The 17,423-nt window shown below is 47.3% G+C and overlaps 1 protein-coding gene across 2 annotated transcripts in view; it reads right to left on the bottom strand.

The window, feature by feature from the left end:
• Nucleotides 1-15,691, bottom strand: part of DOCK1 (dedicator of cytokinesis 1) — a 383,983-nt gene extending 368,292 nt beyond the window's left edge. For both annotated transcript variants that reach the window (XM_068140207.1, XM_068140209.1), the window contains exon 1: nt 15,546-15,691. In XM_068140207.1, the coding sequence (XP_067996308.1) occupies nt 15,546-15,591 (46 nt within the window). In that variant the 5' untranslated portion in view covers nt 15,592-15,691. The remainder of the gene's footprint in view (nt 1-15,545) is intronic.
• Between the last annotated feature and the right edge of the window lie 1,732 nt (nt 15,692-17,423).

Genomic DNA, 17,423 nt, shown 5'->3' with positions numbered 1-17,423 from the left:
CTCCTGAGCAGCCCCACCTGGGAACTTTCCACACACCCAGATCATTACCTAGTGAGCTTGGTTTCTGTTCAGCTTTACTATGCTGTAGCACTCATATCTGGCCTGAGATATGTTGTAGATGTGCCTATTCCGGTCCTGCTTCTGCGCCTGTCTCCTGCTGCTTCTAACCTCCTTCTGTGGATGGATTCTACACTTGGTCCATTCCTTGCAATGCTCCTCAATGCTTATGAGGGATCCTGAAACCAGCCTCACAGCATCCTCACAGCAAAGAAACAATTCCTCGTATTTAGATGGAGCTTTCTGGGTTCTCGTTTGTGCTCACTGCTCCTTGTCCTATTACTGGGCACGAATGAAGAGTCTGGCTCCATCCTCTCAAGCCTTGTCCTTTAGCTGTTGATCAGCACTGAGATCCTCTCTCAGTCTGCTCTTCTCCAGACTAAACAGCCCCAGATCTCTCAGCCTTTCCTCCTCACAGAGATTCTTCAGTCCCCTCAGCGTCTTTGTAGCCTCCACTGGACTCTCTCCAGCAGTCCCCTGTCTCTCTTGAACTGAGGAGCCCAGAACTGGACACAATTCTCCAGATGTGGCCTCACTAGGACAGAGTGGGACACTTCAATCCCTTCCAGTGCTTTATGTATGACTGACTTTGTTTTAAAAAGAGTCAGTGCAAGTCTCAATCTCAGTGGAATTCTGTATAGTGCTGCCCATCCCCTGGGAAGACTGGGAAAAAGGTTGTCTTCTTTAAGCCCAACTGTTAGTGAGCAGCATCAGAAAGGATACAAAAATAAAACACAGAACAGACCTGACCAAGGTGACACAGAGGTGGAAGACAGACTGTCAACAGCTAGAGGCACTGCTGTGATGGGCTGTCAAGGAAGGAGGCAGAGTTAGCTACTGCCATACCAAAGACAAACCTTCTACAGAGTAACTCTGATTTGAAATGAAAGCCCAGATGCCTCCCAAACAGGGATAAAAAAAGGCACAAACCACCAATTTTTAAATCATCTTACTGAAAACACTACAGTAAAACCACTGTTCTGTTGACACTGCTCACCCTTCACACTGGAAACTTCAGAGGTAAACCCACAGAAGGAAAAGAGAAAAAAAAGAAAAAGAAAATTACAACCACATCAACACAGGAGACACAAATCTCAGATGGGCAGGTCAACTCCACCTCAGATTCTTGACCAAAGAAGCTTTAGGATGCCTATGGATTCATGGAGACAACCAACCCCTACTAGTCACAATAAGAAAAAACAACAGGCAAGAGTCAGACTACAGCAGCAGGAGGCGGATGACAGTCCACATCTACAGTACATGTCTTCTACCAGTCAGACCATTCCGCCTCCACATACTAACAGCTTGTTACTGGAGTGAGGACAGTAGTGATCCTGGATTTTCTGTTTGCCCCACTTCTAAGCCTCCAAAAATCATGGAATCACAGAAAGGGGTTGGAAGGGACCTCCAGAGATCATCAAGTCCAACCCCACTGCAAGAGCAGGGTCACCTAGAGCAGCCCACATAGGAATGCATCCAGATGGGTCTTCAAAGTGTCTAGAGAAGGAGACTCCACAACCTCTCTGGGTAGCCTGTTCCAGTGCTCTCTCACACTCACATGGAAAAAGGTTTTCTCTACCTTCATGTGGAACTCCCTATACTCCAGCTTGCACCTGTTGTCCCTTGCCCTACCACTGGACATCAATGAGAAGAGCCTGGCTCCAGCCTCCCAACAGTTACCCTTCACATCTTTATATTCATTAACCACTCAGTCTCCTCCAAGCTGAAGAGACCCACGCTGCCATTGGCCTTCTTGTCCACAAGGGCACATAACCCATTAATATCTCCCCTTGTAATAAAAAGTCACAGGTGCTGTCATACCTCAGAAAGCCACAAGTCCACTTCCTACAAATAGCCTCCACTCCATGTTTAATCTTTTGCTTCCTGGTAATAAATTCAATTGATTTCTGTTTGTTGTACTTTCCTCTTTTCCAGCCCTTTGTGTCAGTTTTATGCAGTTCTGTAGGGACTGTGCTGTCTTCCACTGTCAACTCAACACAGAAAAGCCACAAAGTATCTTTACAAACTCAAAGCACCACCACTAATATTAATTAACTTCATTAATTTACCGCATGCATGCTCACACGTTCCCATCAACCTGGATGTCTCCTCCTCTGGAGGTGTTCAAGGCCCAGTCAGAAAAGGCCTTGAGCAAACTGGTCTAGTGGAAGATGTCCCTGCCCATGGCAGGGGGGTTGGAACTAGATGATATTTAAGGTCCCTTCCAACCCAAAACAGTCTGTGATTCTATGAGTCTCCACAACACTTAAGGAGGGAATAAGCAAGGGTTTGGTCACACCTGCAGCTGGTCTCTTCTTCAGATTCGCACACCAACAAGAAGTCCACACAAGTCAAATGAGCTGAGGAATAAACCCTCTTCAGCTCTTCCTATCTATGTAAGCACTGTGCTTCTTACAGCCTTGATGCTTTTATTCATACACTCAAGATTTTGGGAGGATAACCTTGTATTTAGTTAAGTTTAAATCTTCCCATAGACTCTTATCTATAACTTTCCTGACCCAAGTGACATGCTTAACCATATCTCCACGTAATCACCAGAACTGCAGTGCAACCCCTCCTTTAGAGGACAGTATTTATAGGACATTCCAAGCCACTGCCTTGATAATCCATGGTCATTTCAGGGTCATGAATTTTTCATTGCAGTCATATGCAGAGCAGATTTTTTTCTGAGAGTAAGCATCCTTTTAAATCATTCACCATCTGCATTAAGACTTGGAAACTCAAAATATCATCAGCTACTTCCATCTGGCTCAGCATTGAGATATTTCCTGTTCCAGGGTCTACTACAGGAATACTTTTCACATTACCAGTTGCTTTCCTTTCACTTCATTTCTGATACACAGTTTTTGCTACAGATACTACTACACACATCCTGCTGAAGCGAAGCAGCTCCTCAATAAAACCACCAAACTCCATTTACTGAACCACTCGCTACTGCCTTTTTTTTTTATCCTGCACACCAGCTGGCATCATTAGGAGGATGTTAAAGGCTAAAGCATCAGATGGAAGGCAGGCAGGCATGTTGCTGGTAACACAGGTAACAGCAGAGCTTTCCACGATCCTGCATCCCTGCCTGCTTTCAATAACTCCCTTCAGTCTCACGCAGGGACCACAGGCACCTTCAACACCCAAGTTTGTCATATTTCTTCTGAGTTTTTAACTAATTTTATTCCACACATGGAAATCAGGAAAGCTCTCCACTACTACAAGCACAGCTGAAAGTCCTTGTGTGTTAGATTTGGGCACAGTGTCATCAACTCCCTGTTTGGCATCTGTTGCCTCCTCCAGGGACCCACAGGCTATTCAGCTAAGTTCCCTAAACATGCATTATTTTATTACATTCAACTTCAAACTGAGTGACATCAGTGCTTCCGTGCTTTGTTCTGAGAAGGCAGCAGGCAGAGCAAACAAATGACAAACTTCCAAAAGCTATCTGAATGCCTGAAGAGGCTCTCAGGCACTTCACGGTTTAGCCCATCTCACAAATCCCAACCAAGTCTCCCCACTGGCAGATACATGTTGCCAAAGCTGCTCGGTAGCTGTGCTTCCAGGAAGCTCAGCCAGCAATCAGTTCAGAACTCACCATGTCAAGCCCACACGTTCACATAATCACAGAATTTTGGTTGGAATGGTCCTCTGGAGATCATCTAGTCTACTCCTCCTGCTAAAGCAGGGTCACCCAGAGCAGGCTGTCCATGATCTCAATGTCCATGTGGGTTTGGAATCTCTCCAGAGAAAGAGACTCCACAACCTCTCTGAGCAGCCTGCTCCAGAGCTCCAGCACCCTCACAGCAAAGACTTTTTCTTAACTTCAGGTGGAACTTCCCTGGTTCCAGTCTGTGCCCATTGTCCTGTCATAGGGCACACTGATAACAGTCTGGCCCTATCCTCTTGAGACCCACCCTCTAGATAGATGAGCTTTGAGAAGATCCCCTCTCAGGCTGCCCTTCTCCACAATGCCACCAACAATGCCCTCCACACATGTGACTCCTGCTTTAGCACAATACAGTCCCAAAAATCTCTGCCCCTAGCTCAGCTGGGGACACACTTGAGCACATTTGCAACTTTAATATTCATTTTTGTAGTAGAAATGTTTAAGCAACACAGCTACTACAGCAGCAGAGACGTACAGAGCAGTGTCTTAAGAAACAAGTGCAGATTATAAGATCATAGAATGGTTTGGGCTGGAAGAAACCTTAAAGATATCTAGGTCAACCCCCCTGCCATAGGCAGGGACACCTTCCACTAGACCAGGTTGCTCAAGGCCCCATCCAACCTGGCCTTAAACACTTCCAGGGAAGAGGCATCCACAACCTTCACGAACACTTAATCCCATTTGTGTTTATAAACTACACAGCAAATCCTGCCTGTCTTACTGGTATTTTCTACTGGGGAACAGACACTCTGCTGCTTCAACACCCTTTGGTGAAATCAGCCACCACAAGCCCCTGAAAACATCATAAAAAAGACTGTGCTAAAATAATATTAACATCAATGAAGCAGCAATGCTAGGAAACATCATTAAAAACCTCCAAAATAAATGTCAGGGCCAAAAGTTACTTCAGTTATTCAGCCTTTTGGTTATGTGTATGGATACATGATTATGCAGAATAGTTCTCAATGTAATTACTGCTGTTTTGTTACAAAGCTATATGGAGCAGAAAAGTATCTCCAGAGAGATTTCCTATTTTGCCAGTGAAACTGAAATTCAGGGACTGCTCTTTGTGTTACATGAGGGGGGGAAACAAAAATAATCAGACTTCAGGCACAAATTACATCAACGTGGGAGGATAGGTACTATAAATATATAAATGTTTCCACAACTACAGCCTGAAAATGTAGATAAAAGTTTCAAAATTACAGGAATTATCTCTCTTTGAACACTCTTTTGGTTTGGCTGGGACTTAATTTCAGTTTTACCTCCAAGATGGAGAAGTAAAGTATTGCAGCAACTCATGAAGGAATTCATTAAAGCATTCTAGAGAACACTGTTGTCAGAATAGCCTTGGGATCCACCACTGGGCAGAAAACAGAATTAAAACTGCTTACCAAAAAGAAAAGAAACCAAAAGCTAAGTTTTCAGTGGTCCATTTCCCTGTCAAAGACCCCTGTATGTTATATAGGCTGTGATTTGCCACCTCTTGGTGAGAGTTCCAAACCTGCAGCAAGTAGGAGAGCTAAGACTGACTTAACTGTCTGTTCTCCCAAGTTGCAGGTGACAAGATGAGGCTCAAGGGTGACCTCTTTGCCCTCTACAACTAACTGAAGGGTGGCTGTAGGCAGGAAGGGGTTGGTCTCTTCTCCCAGGCAACCAGCACCAGAACAAGGGGACACAGTCTCAAGCTGCGCCAGGGGAAGTTTAGGCTCGAGGTGAGGAGAAAGTTCTTCACTGAGAGAGTCATTAGTCACTGGAATGGGCTGCCCAGGGAGGTGGCGGAGTCACCATCCCTGGAGGTGTTCAAGAGGAGATTGGACGTGGCACTTGGTGCCATGGTCTAGTCATGAGGTCTGTGGTGACAGGTTGGACTCGATGATCCTCGAGGTCTCTTCCAAACTTGGCTATACTGTGATACTGTGAAAGAGCCTCAAGCTGTACTAGAGGAGTTTTAGGTTGGACATTAGGAACAATTTCTTGCCCAAAAGGGTCACCAAGCCCTGGAACAGGCTGCCCAGGGAACTCGTGGAGTCAGCATCTGTGGAGGGATTTAAAAGCCATGCAGATGTGGTGCTGAGGGACAAGGTTTAGTGGTGACCTGACGGTGCTAGGTTAACGGTCAGACCCAGTGATCCCAAAGGTCTTTCCCAGCCTTAAAGAACTCCGTGATTCTTTAACCTTTAGTAGAATAAACACTTTGAAACTGGATTAGCACTAGTTCTTCATCTGAGTTTCGGTTCGTTACTGTAAGTCAGCTTTCAGGTATTTAAAGTTGGACACATCTACAGGTATTTGACAAGCCGTATTGGATTTCCATCCTGAAGGACTGCTGAAGGATTAGAGAACAGGCATCCTGCATATGGTCTCCAGCCAGTGCTGGACAAACTCCAGCAAAACACAAGCATTTAAAATAAATGATTGCAACACTTATGCCTGTAGTTGCAAGCTGACAGAAAGGCTTCCTGGAGACGTTCTGCCTTTCAGCTTGCACCCAGTTTGACTTTGGGTTGCACCCAGTTTATTTTCCTCTTCCCGGAAAGTTTGGCCTACGCGAAAAGGAAATTTCAATTGTAACGCAAAGAAAGTCGTGCTACATGTGCCAAACTGTCTAAAATTACTACCAGGGCACCTAAATCACTTACAGCAAGAGAGTCAATTAGAGAAACTACAAACTCAAAGGTACTACTTGTAATTCAGGTGGAATTTTGGAAATCATTACCAAAACAAAGATCTTAAGTCAGGACCCTGTCCCACTGTCACTTCCATACTTGTGTAGGATGTGAAGTGTAAATTACCCCTCCAGTTATATTTTCTAGGAACAAGAGTATTAATTAATAGCTAATAAAACTCCTAAAACTGATTAAAACTTAATTCTGCAGAGTTAAATAAATGCTCTTTTCTACACCTGTAAGAAGCTAGCTTATGTATTTCTGGTAAATTCCTGCACAAATGGGTTGAACCTTGAGAATGGCAGATTTAGACTGGATATTAGTGAGAAATTATTTGCAGTAAGGGTGATGAGACACTGGAACAAGTTGCCCAGGGAGGTCACTGTACTGTGACCAGTTCTGGGCCCCTCAGTTTAGGAAGGATGTTGACTTGCTGGAACGAGTCCAGAGAAGGGCAACAAAGTTGGTGAGGGGTTTGGAACACAAGCCCTATGAGGAGAGGCTGAGGGAGCTGGGGTTGTTTAGCCTGGAGAGGAGGAGTCTCAGGGGTGACCTTATTGCTCTCTACAACTGCCTGAAGGGAGGTTGTAGACAGGCAGATGTTGGTCTCTTCTCCCAGGCAGCCAGCACCAGAACAACCTGATCTCTTTCTATGACAACCTGATCTCTTTCTATGATCAGGTGACCCGCCTGGTGGATGTGGGGAGGCCTGTGGATGTGGTCTACCTAGACTTCAGCAAGGCCTTTGACACCGTCCCCCACAGCAAACTGCTGACTAAGCTGTCAGCCTGTGGATTGGACCACTACACTCTGTGCTGGGTTAGGAACTGGCTGGAGGGCCGGGCCCAGAGAGTGGTCGTGAACGGTGCCGCATCCAGCTGGCGGCCAGTCACCAGTGGTGTCCCCCAGGGATCAGTGCTGGGCCCTGTCCTCTTCAACATATTCGTTGATGATCTGGATGAAGGGGTAGAGTCAGTCATCAGCAAGTTTGCAGATGACACAAAGTTAGGGGCAGATGTTAGTCAATTAGAGGGTAGAAAGGCTCTGCAGAGGGACCTCGACCGACTGGAAAGATGGGCAGAGTCCAATGGGATGGCTTTCAACAAGTCCAAGTGCCGAGTGCTGCACTTTGGCTATGGCAATCCCATGCAGAGCTATAGGCTGGGGTCGGAGTGGCTGGAGAGCTCCCAGACAGAGAGGGACCTGGGTGTGCTGATCGACAGCCACCTGAATATGAGCCAGCAGTGTGCTCAGGTGGCCAGGAGGGCCAATAGCATTCTGGCCTGCATTAGGAATAGTGTGGCCAGCAGGAGCAGGGAGGTCATAGTGCCCCTGTACTCTGCTCTGGTTAGGCCGCACCTTGAGTACTGTGTCCAGTTCTGGGCTCCTCAGTTTAAGAAGGACATTGAGACACTTGAGCGTGTCCAGAGAAGGGCAACAAGGCTGGTGAGAGGCCTTGAACACAAGCCCTATGAGGAGAGGCTGAGGGAGCTGGGATTGTTTAGCCTGGAGAAGAGGAGGCTCAGGGGTGACCTTATTGCCCTCTACAACTACCTGAAGGGTGGTTGTAGCCAGGAGGGAGTTGGCCTCTTCTCCCAGGCAACCAGCACCAGAACAAGGGGACACAGTCTCAAGCTGCGCCAGGGGAGGTTCAGACTCGAGGTGAGGAGGAAGTTCTTCACCGAGCGAGTCATTCGGCATTGGAATGGGTTGCCCAGGGAGGTGGTTGAGTCATCGACCCTGGAGGCGTTCAAGGGGAGATTGGACGTGGCACTTGGTGCCATGGTCTAGTCATGGGGTCTGCGGTGTCAGGTTGGACTCGATGATCCTCGAGGTCCTTTCCAACCTAGGTGATACTGTGATACTGTAACAAGAGGACACAGTCTCAGGCTGTGCCAGGGGAGGTGTAGGTTGGATGTTAGGAAGAAGTTCTATACAGAGAGAGTGATTGCCCATTGGAATGGGCTGCCTGGGGAGGTGGTGGAGTCACCATCATTGGAGGTGTTCAGGAGGAGATCTGATAGGGTGCTTGGTGCCACGGTTTAGTTGTTTATGTGGGTTGGACGCGATGATCTTGAAGGTCTGTTCCAACATGGTTTATTCTAATTCTAAAGTCATGGATGCCCCTTCCCTGGAGGAGTTCAAGGTTGGACAGGACCTTGAGCAACCTGGTCTAGTGGAAGGTGTCCCTGCCCACAGCGGGGGGTTGGAACTAGATAATTTTTAAGGTCCCTTCAACTTAACCTATTCTATGAATCTATGAATCATTTCTCAGAGCAATTCCACCTTATAATGTTGTCACTGACCTGGACAAAAGCAAACAGAAATACATGCTTACACTTCTCCAGTATCTTTATTCCTCTCCAGTGTTGCCTGCAACAAGTTTTTATTGATGGGGAGCAATAGTGGCAGTTGTGTAAACTGACTGTAATCAAGCACGTGCCCAACGTCAAATTACAGTCATTTAAGTAAATGAAGTACACTTCATCTACCAGTGCCTTACCTCTGCTTCATGTGATGCCAGGGACAGGGGAGCACAGAAATGTATCCCCTCAGCAAGCAGGAGAAAGGTATTGTCAGAGATCCCGAAACACAGCTCTAATTTGGGATTACAGTAGTGTCAGTTGTCTCTAGGAGACTGGATTTACACCTGCTTCCTCAAAATGGTAACACAGTAAATTTATCAGCAAATATTGCATAGGCATTTTGACTCCATCAGTCTGGGATGTGTCAGAGCAGTCCTGCTGTCCTGACAGCATAAAGGTAACTGCCCAGTCCTGTCAGACAGCTGCAAACCTACCCTCAATGTAGCATCACTGAGGTGATGCCACATCACTAAGGTGCATCACTAAAATGCACCTTTTTCACTCCCAAAATCATTCTCACCCCTACTTTAAGGCATAAGCAAGAATAGGGAAGTGATTGTGCCCCTGTACTCTCCTGTACCCTGGTGAGACCAAAGCTCAAATATTTGGTTCAGTTTTGGGGCACTCACTACAGGAAAGGCACCGAGTTGCCAGAGCATGTCCAAAGACAGGCAATAAAACTGGTTAAGGGTCTAGAAAATAGGTCTTATGAGGGGTGGCTGAGGGAATAGGGTTTGTTTCCTCTGGAGAAGAGAAGGCTGAAGGGAGACCTCATTGCTCTCTGCATCACCTGAAAGGAGGTTAGACTGCAGTGGGGTTCAGTCTCTTCTCCTTAGTATCAGGTGATAGAATGAGAGGAAATGGCCTGAAGTTGTAGCAGGGGACGTTTAGGTTACACACTAGGAAAAATTACTCAGAGAGTGGTCAGGCATTGGAACTGGCTGCCCAAGAGGGTGGTGGAGTCCCCATCCCTGAAGGTGTTAGAGAAACACGTGGATATGATACTCTGGGATGTGTTTTAATGGCCACAGTGATCTTACACAGACAGCTGGACACAATGATCTTGGAGAGCTTTTCCCACTGAAACTGTTCTACGACTCTATGGTTCTATAAATATGCAAGCACAAGATCATCAACTCTTAATATAGAATAGAATAGAATAGAATAGAATAGAATAGAATAGAATAGAATAGAATAGAATAGAATAGAATAGAATAGAAGAATAGACCTTCAAGATCATCACGTCCAACCTATCATCCAACACCACCCAACCAACTAAACTATGCAACCAAGCACCCTGTCAAGTCTCCTCCTGAACACCTCCAGCGATGGCGACTCCACCACCTCCCTGGGCAGTCCATTCCAATGGGCAATCACTCTCTCTGTGTAGAACTTCCTCCTGACCTCCAGCCTGAACCTCCCCTGGCACAGCCTGAGACTTTGTCCTCTCGTTCTGGTGCTGGCTGCCTGGGAGGAGAGACCAACCTCTGCCTGTCTACAACCCCCCTTCAGGCAGTTGTATATGCTAAAGTCTCCACAAGCATATCTCCACCACCACTCAGGGCAGCTGTGGACTGTAAATCCTGGATTCCACTAAAGCCTTGTATCTGCCCCAAACCACCACAGTCCTCCTTCAAGCAGAAGCAAAGCAGCAATGTTCAGCCACATGAGTCCCTGGGCTTTCTGGAGTCCTATCTCCTCTTTTCAAAGAACCAGAACAAGAGCAAAACTCAGTTACAAGACTTAAATATAATGACCTTTGTGTCACTGAATTTTAATAGCCCTCCTTTAGCCATAGGGGGGGGTGTGTGTGTGTATATATGCATACCTAATTGGAAAATACTTACATATACACCTTTTGAAAAGCTATCCCAATCTCAGAGAGGCCTTAAAATATCCTAACCTTGAAACATGGCCAACAAGTCCATCCTGTTTCAAAGTACCTAAAAGCCCTGTCATGACAGGCAACAAAAACTCACTAGTAACAAGCAAAAACAAAGGAACTGCCAACTGGTGTGGACTCACAGTAAAGTTGGCTTAGTTTGTGTGTTGATGTTCTGGTGGGCTGATTTTTGTTTGTTCTGTTTTCAAAACTGATGAACATGCAGGCACACCCTAAACAACACAAAGCATATCTGAACCGCTTTCATGATGCTGGCTGCAGACTGAGAACCGCAGACACCATCTGAAGTGCCTGAAGTACCCTGTCCACTTAGGGGAAAGCTTGAGCTCACCTTGATATACTATAGAAGTGCAACAATTCTAGTGACAGATATCTTTGATCTAATACACCCAATGATCATACGCTGTCCTGAAGTAATAACACTCAGTCAAGCTCCCTGTACAGCCCTTTCCTCATCAAGGCTTTGAATGTACAAAGCTGTCAAGTCAGGAGCACCTTGTCTGCAAGGTAGAGCCTGTGCTGGCTTACCGATCACAGTAAGGGCATGAATATCCAGCTAGTGGAAGGTGTCCCTGCCCATGGCCAGGACATTGGAACTAGGTGATCCTTGAGGTCCCTTCCAACCCTGACAGTTCTGCAGTTCTGTGAATATCTGTGTTTTCCAGTGACTAACTAGGAATAGGAGAGGAAAGTGGACTCAGCATCCTGAAAATTGACCGTTAAAGGTACCTTCCAATCCAAAATATCCTGTGATTCCGCAAAAGCTAAGAGGATCTCACAGTCAGCATAAGCCTTGAAGCCAGGAAGTTCTCCTTCTTCTACATCTGACCATGTGCAGACAAGCACTATTGTTCTATTTCACCATTATAAAATTATAAATTAAATAATCACAGCAGTGCTCTAATTACTCCATATCCACACACACTTTAGATACAAAGGCATTTTCAATATAATCTGTCACAACCATAGTAGCACCAGTTAGTTAGAATAGAATAAACCAGGTTGGAAGAGACCTTCAAGATCATCGCGTCCAACCTATCACCCAACATCACCCAATCAACTAACCCATGTAACCAAGCACCCTGTCAAGTCTCCTCCTGAACACCTCCAGTGACGGCGACTCCACCACCTCCCCAGGCAGCCCATACCAATGGGCAATCACTCTCTCCGTGTAAAACTTCCTCCTGACCTCCAGCCTGAACTTCCCCTGGCGCAGCCTCAGACTGTGTCCTCTTGTTCTGGTGCTGGCTGCCTGGGAGAAGAGACCAACCTCTGCCTGTTTACAACCCCCCTTCAGGTAGTTGTAGAGAGCAATAAGGTCACCCCTGAGTCTCCTCCTCTCCAGGCTAAGCAGCCCCAGCTCCCTCAGTCTCTCCTCATAGGGCTTGTGTTCCAAGCCACTCACTAACTTCGTTGCCCTTCTCTGGACTCGTTCCAGCAAGTCAACATCCTTCCTAAACTGAGGGGCCCACAACTGGACACAGTACTCGAGGTGTGGCCTAACCAGTGCAGTGTACAGGGGCAGAATGACCTCCCTGCTCCTGCTGGCCACACTGTTCTTAATGCAGGCCAGGATGCCATTGGCCCTCTTGGCTGCCTTGGCACACTGCAGGCTCATGTTCATCCTACCATCAACCAGCACCTCCAGGTCCCTCTCTGCCTGGCTGCTCTCCAGTTCTACCTCTTACTGCACTATTAAGCTCAAAGGAAAGGGGTTGAATGACAGTAGAAGTTCAGAGGATTTGGAAGCTCCTAAAGCCACTTTATGCTATCTCAGACATGCTCTTCAGGCTCACAGACTTCCTAAAGCAGCTCATTACATCTCCTCTCCACTGATAGACACCAAAATTACAATTTTTGCATCACACTAAAAGCAGGAAATGCAAGACCAAACACCCAAAAGCCACAGCAGCTTGCAACACCAAGGCTATATGGCAGATACGAGCAGCTTCTGGGGCTCTCTGAAAGCCTCCAATGTCCCTAAGTGAGGAAGCTGTACACTCATGTGGCTGTCTCAACATGACCATACCAGCTTGGGGAGAGAGATGAAATAAAGAGCTAGGTGCTGAGACAAAGAAGGATACACAGCATCAGGAGAGGAGAAAAGCTACTTCAAGTAAGCTGGTATTTTCTTGTTTCAGATTGTTCCCCATATGCTAACCTAATAACTATATTACCCCATTATATCCACACCCATTCCTCATCCAACCTCCCTGCACGCCGAGCCCCAAATTCTCCCAGGAAGCAGAGCTTAGTCATGCTCACAACTGCCTGCTGAGATAATGCCTCTGCACTACACGGCAGTGCTCATCATCGGAAGGCCCTAAGTTTAGATGACATGTCCACTGGACATGTAGCATCACCTTCAAACCTCACCATGCAAGGTGGAGAGGGCGGAACAGAAGTGCTTCTTAACACACCTATATCCTACTGCAGTTTCAAGAAAGATACAGTGCAATCATTTACTCCAACTGCACCACAGCCAACAAATCTTTGGGACTTGAGAGATGAAGGAAGCTCAGCTGTGCACAGGCACATGTTAGTCAAAAGGAGTGGGAAAACATATTTATTAAATATATACATGCATACATGCTGCTGATCACACTATTGCTGATACAGGTCAAGACACTGTTAGCCTTCTTGGCTAATATCCTCACGTTTGCATGTTTAGTGCCTTGTCCATTTCTGCTTGGGACTTTCACTGCTGCATGTCAGTTTCACAAGCAGCAAGAAACGAAACACCAGCTGTCTTTAGTGTACAGAAGCACGCCCTTTTAAAAACATAAAGATCTGTAAAACGTGTAACCAAACAAGAGGAAACCCAGCAACACCAAAATGAAGCTCTCTCCCAAAGCAGCATCTAACAGCGTAGCAGGAGCCAGCAAATCGCAACCTTCAATTAGCTCTAAATCCAGTTTTATCTCCAGGCAACACTCAACTCATTTCGACTTTCACACCCTGCAGTTCAGCAGAGAAATGCCCTAATTTTCCTGAGGACCACCCATCTCAGCTAACTTGCAGGAAAAAAGAAAATAAACTATCAGAGAAAAACAAACATCTTCTAAAACTGTAACAAACTTCTCTCCAGAGCAGTTGAAACAAACAAAACACACCAACTGAGCACAACCTTGTGCTTTTCCAAACTGTGTAACAACTTTTTTACCCCTTAAACTCCATTTAAGTCTAGTTCTCTTACTACACATAGAATGTCATACACTGGGTAACCAAATGTAGTTAATGACTAGTTTTACATATTCTGTTTATTCCACACTTCTTTTTCTCACCCTTTCCATATCACTTCCAAGACATCTACTCCTAGAAGGCCAGGTCTGGGGAATCACCTCTGCTCCAGTAATAAATACAAGTTCCTGTGGAAGAGGAACTTGCTTTCCAGTGTCACTGGTTTATAATACCAACGTACACTGCATGATGGTTGTCATTCCAGTCTCTCAGAAATATCCTACCCATCACACACCACAAAGCAGATACCTGGAAAACTTAATTAGCAACTGCTACCTGTAGTAATTCTGCTTTCTTGTATTATACACATGTTCTGCATCCTCAGCACTGAAATTATCCCAGTGTAACCACCCAGCTAGGATTTACTCACAATTGAGAAGTCATGCCCTTGTTTTCTAGGGATGTACACAAAGACCTCAAAATTTATTCCTAAAATTCACTTTGGCTTTGATTAGATGCAGAAACTCCCTCCTTCTTCCTCCTCACTTCGTTTATATAAGGCTTAGCTGTAGGTACATATAAAAAGCAAGTTGTTCTTCACATCTAGTAGAGTCCAAGAGCTGTGGTGGACACTGAACTTCTAAATTTAATAGTCAAGATTTATCATTTCCTTCCCAAGACAAACGGTCTCACTCATGCCAAGTTTTCAATAATGCCCCCCCCCCCCCAAAAAAAAAAAACGAACCAAAACGAAATATCCCTCAATTCAAAACACACCCTCTCAACGCAACAGTGCCCCAAATCCACCGGACTCTGGTTCCGTTTAATTAGAGCAGGGACAATTAACTACCGGCAGAGAACAATCCCCCTCTGTTTGAGGGGGACGGAAGCAGCAGAGTATGAAATGGATCCCCGGACAGCAGCGCGCAGGGGAAATCCCTCATCTGTATGAAAATCACACTCCCTGCAAAGTGAAGAGCCTTTTCCCTTGGTAGCCTTCAACCTCCCTATAAGGAGGGATACAGATGCGAGACCACCGGGCATCATCTCCCTGGAGCAGGGTGGGCTTCCCACCGACCGTGCACAGCTCCCACCCAGGATCCTGAACTGGAAGCGTGTCCTGTTTAGCTGCCATCAGAGAGGGGAGAAAGAAACAGACAAAGTAGCACTAGCGAAGGAACGGGAAAAGAAGGGGGGGAAAAAAAAAAAAAAAGGAAAAAAAAGAAAAAAAAAAACGGTGTAGAGGAAAAAAATACAAAAGCAACTTTTTCAGCGAAGACGACTCAAGCACAGGCTGCCCGGCGTTCCCAGACAACTCCTAAACTTTCCTCCGGTAGATCCCGGCCGGGCAGCTGCGGCTGAAGCCCCGCGGGGAGCGAAGCAGGCGAGGCGGAGCGGGAGGGGAGAGAAGGGGTTGCAGCCGGCGGAACGGAACGGAGCAGAGCGAACGCGGCCGGCGGCCGGCCCCCGAGCCCCGGCCCCGGCCCCGTGGGTGGCCGAGTTGGTTTCGCGGGGCGGCGCGGAAGTGCCGGGCGCTGCTGCCCGGGGAAGCACAGCTCCGGAGAGTAGCGCTTCCCGAGACCAGCTCCGGGAGAGCCGATGAGGGAGGGGGAGGCCCGCGGCTGGAGGGCTCTCCGCGGACGGCGCGGGCAGCCGGAGCGCAACAGGCGGGAAGGGGCCGGGAGGGTCCTCACCTACGCCGTATTTTTCCTCCCTTTTGGTGGGAACCCAGCGGGTCATGGCGCTGGGGAAAGGGGGAGCAGGGGCAGCCGGACCGGGCGGGGATGCGAGCCTACGCCGCCATTTTCCAACCGCGGGACGGGAAAAGTTTCTACCGACGGCGGAGTCATGTGGTGCGGGCGGAGCCAGCGGCCTGGCGGGGCCCCGGCCGGCCGCCCTGCCGCGGGGGAGGCGGGGGATGGTGGGTCGGTGAGCCCCGGTCACCGACGGGTGGAGTACCGTAAGCCCGCCGCAGCAGTCCGGCCGGCGCCTGGGTGCGTTTGGACCGCGTCGTCCCGGCGCTGCTGAAAGGAAAACCCGGCCGGGTCCCATCGACTGCGCACACAAAGGAAAGCGGGGCAGGGTGGTGCCTCCCTGGCACTCTCCCCAGTTCTGTCATTGTATTCCAGGTACACCTGACCGTACTTTACCGGGAAGTTTCTTTACCAGCTATGTATAAAGCAAATATAACTTCCTTCACTGCCACAATGCCAGTCAACAGCAGGAGAAGGATCCAAATCATCTTCAGGTCACTTTCCTAAGAAATCACGAGGCTTTTGGGTTGGTTTTAGCTCTGATCCCTCCAGCCAACCTGGTCCTTGAGGATTCTTTGCATTTCCTTCCAGAGGTGTGGCGCTGAAAGTTTCTGCCCAGGTTTAAGAGCAGCAGGATCTCTGCATGTTGGTGAGCACACCCTTCCGACTAAACCATTGCTTGGCCCTAAAAAGATCAGAAACTAAAGTTTTAAATCTAAACCAAAAACTTAGTCCAAATTTAAGATATTCTGACTAATTGGTGATTTTAAAAAGCATGAGCAAGGGTAACGAGTCTTTAACAAAATGAAAATAAACTTTAAATGCAGAAGGATGACACTGAGGGGAAATAAAGAGGTGAAATACCTGACTGGCTGTCATTTGTTAGCATTAATCCTCCACCAAAGGAAAAGCCCCATACTGTAAGAATGAAAACAGATCCTTTCTTGAGATAAACATTGAAACTTTTTTGTTATTGTATAGGATTGCAAGGGGCCAGTTTCTGCAACAACATTCATTATTGTCAGATCAAGTACTCGTTGCAACCAGCTGCCATGAACCCCTGACCAGGTTGTCCAAGGCTGCATCCAACCTGGCTTTGTCAGTTTCCAGGCTTGGAGCTTTCACAATGCCTGTGGGCATCCTGTTTCAGTGTCACCTCATCCTCATAGTGAGGAATTTCTTCCTAATATCTAATCTAAATCCAGCTGCTTCCAGTTTGAGGCCACTGCCCCTCATCCTGGAGAGCACGGCATTGATGCTGATGAAGGGTCTGGAGAATAAATCTTACGAGGAGCGACTGAAGGAGCTGGGGCTGTTTAGTTTGGGAAAGAGGAGGTTGAGAGGAGACCTCATTGTTGTCTACAACTACTTGAAAGGATGCTGTAGAGAGGCTGGTGCTGGTCTTTTCTCTCAGGTAATTAGTGATAGAACAATTAGTGATAGGAAGGGGAAGGAAAACCTCCACTCCTTGGTGGATACGGAGGGGAACATTGTAACCAAGGATAAGGAAAAGGCAGAGATACTTAACACCTTCTTTGCCTCAATTTTTACTAGAAGGGCAGAACGTCTTCCTGACAGCTGGTCTGCAGAGCTAGCAGAAGGAGCCAGGGAGCTGCACAGTTTCCCTATGTTCCATGAGGCGGTAGTTGGAACTCTCCTTAGCAGCTTGGATCCCCACAAGTCCATGGGACCAGATGGGATTCATCCTAGGGTGCTGAGAGAGCTGGCAGATGAGCTGGCCAAGCCACTCTCCATAATTTTCCAGCAGTCCTGGCTCACTGGCGAGGTCCCAGAGGACTGGAAGCTGGCCAACGTGGT

Source organism: Melanerpes formicivorus, unplaced genomic scaffold, assembly GCF_026170545.1.
Source record: "Melanerpes formicivorus ecotype bairdi unplaced genomic scaffold, bMelFor1.0.p_v2 SCAF_6, whole genome shotgun sequence".
NCBI classification, from domain to species: domain Eukaryota; kingdom Metazoa; phylum Chordata; class Aves; order Piciformes; family Picidae; genus Melanerpes; species Melanerpes formicivorus.
The sequence above is the reverse complement of the archived record's forward strand: the minus strand, read 5'-3'. Positions and strand labels throughout refer to the sequence as shown.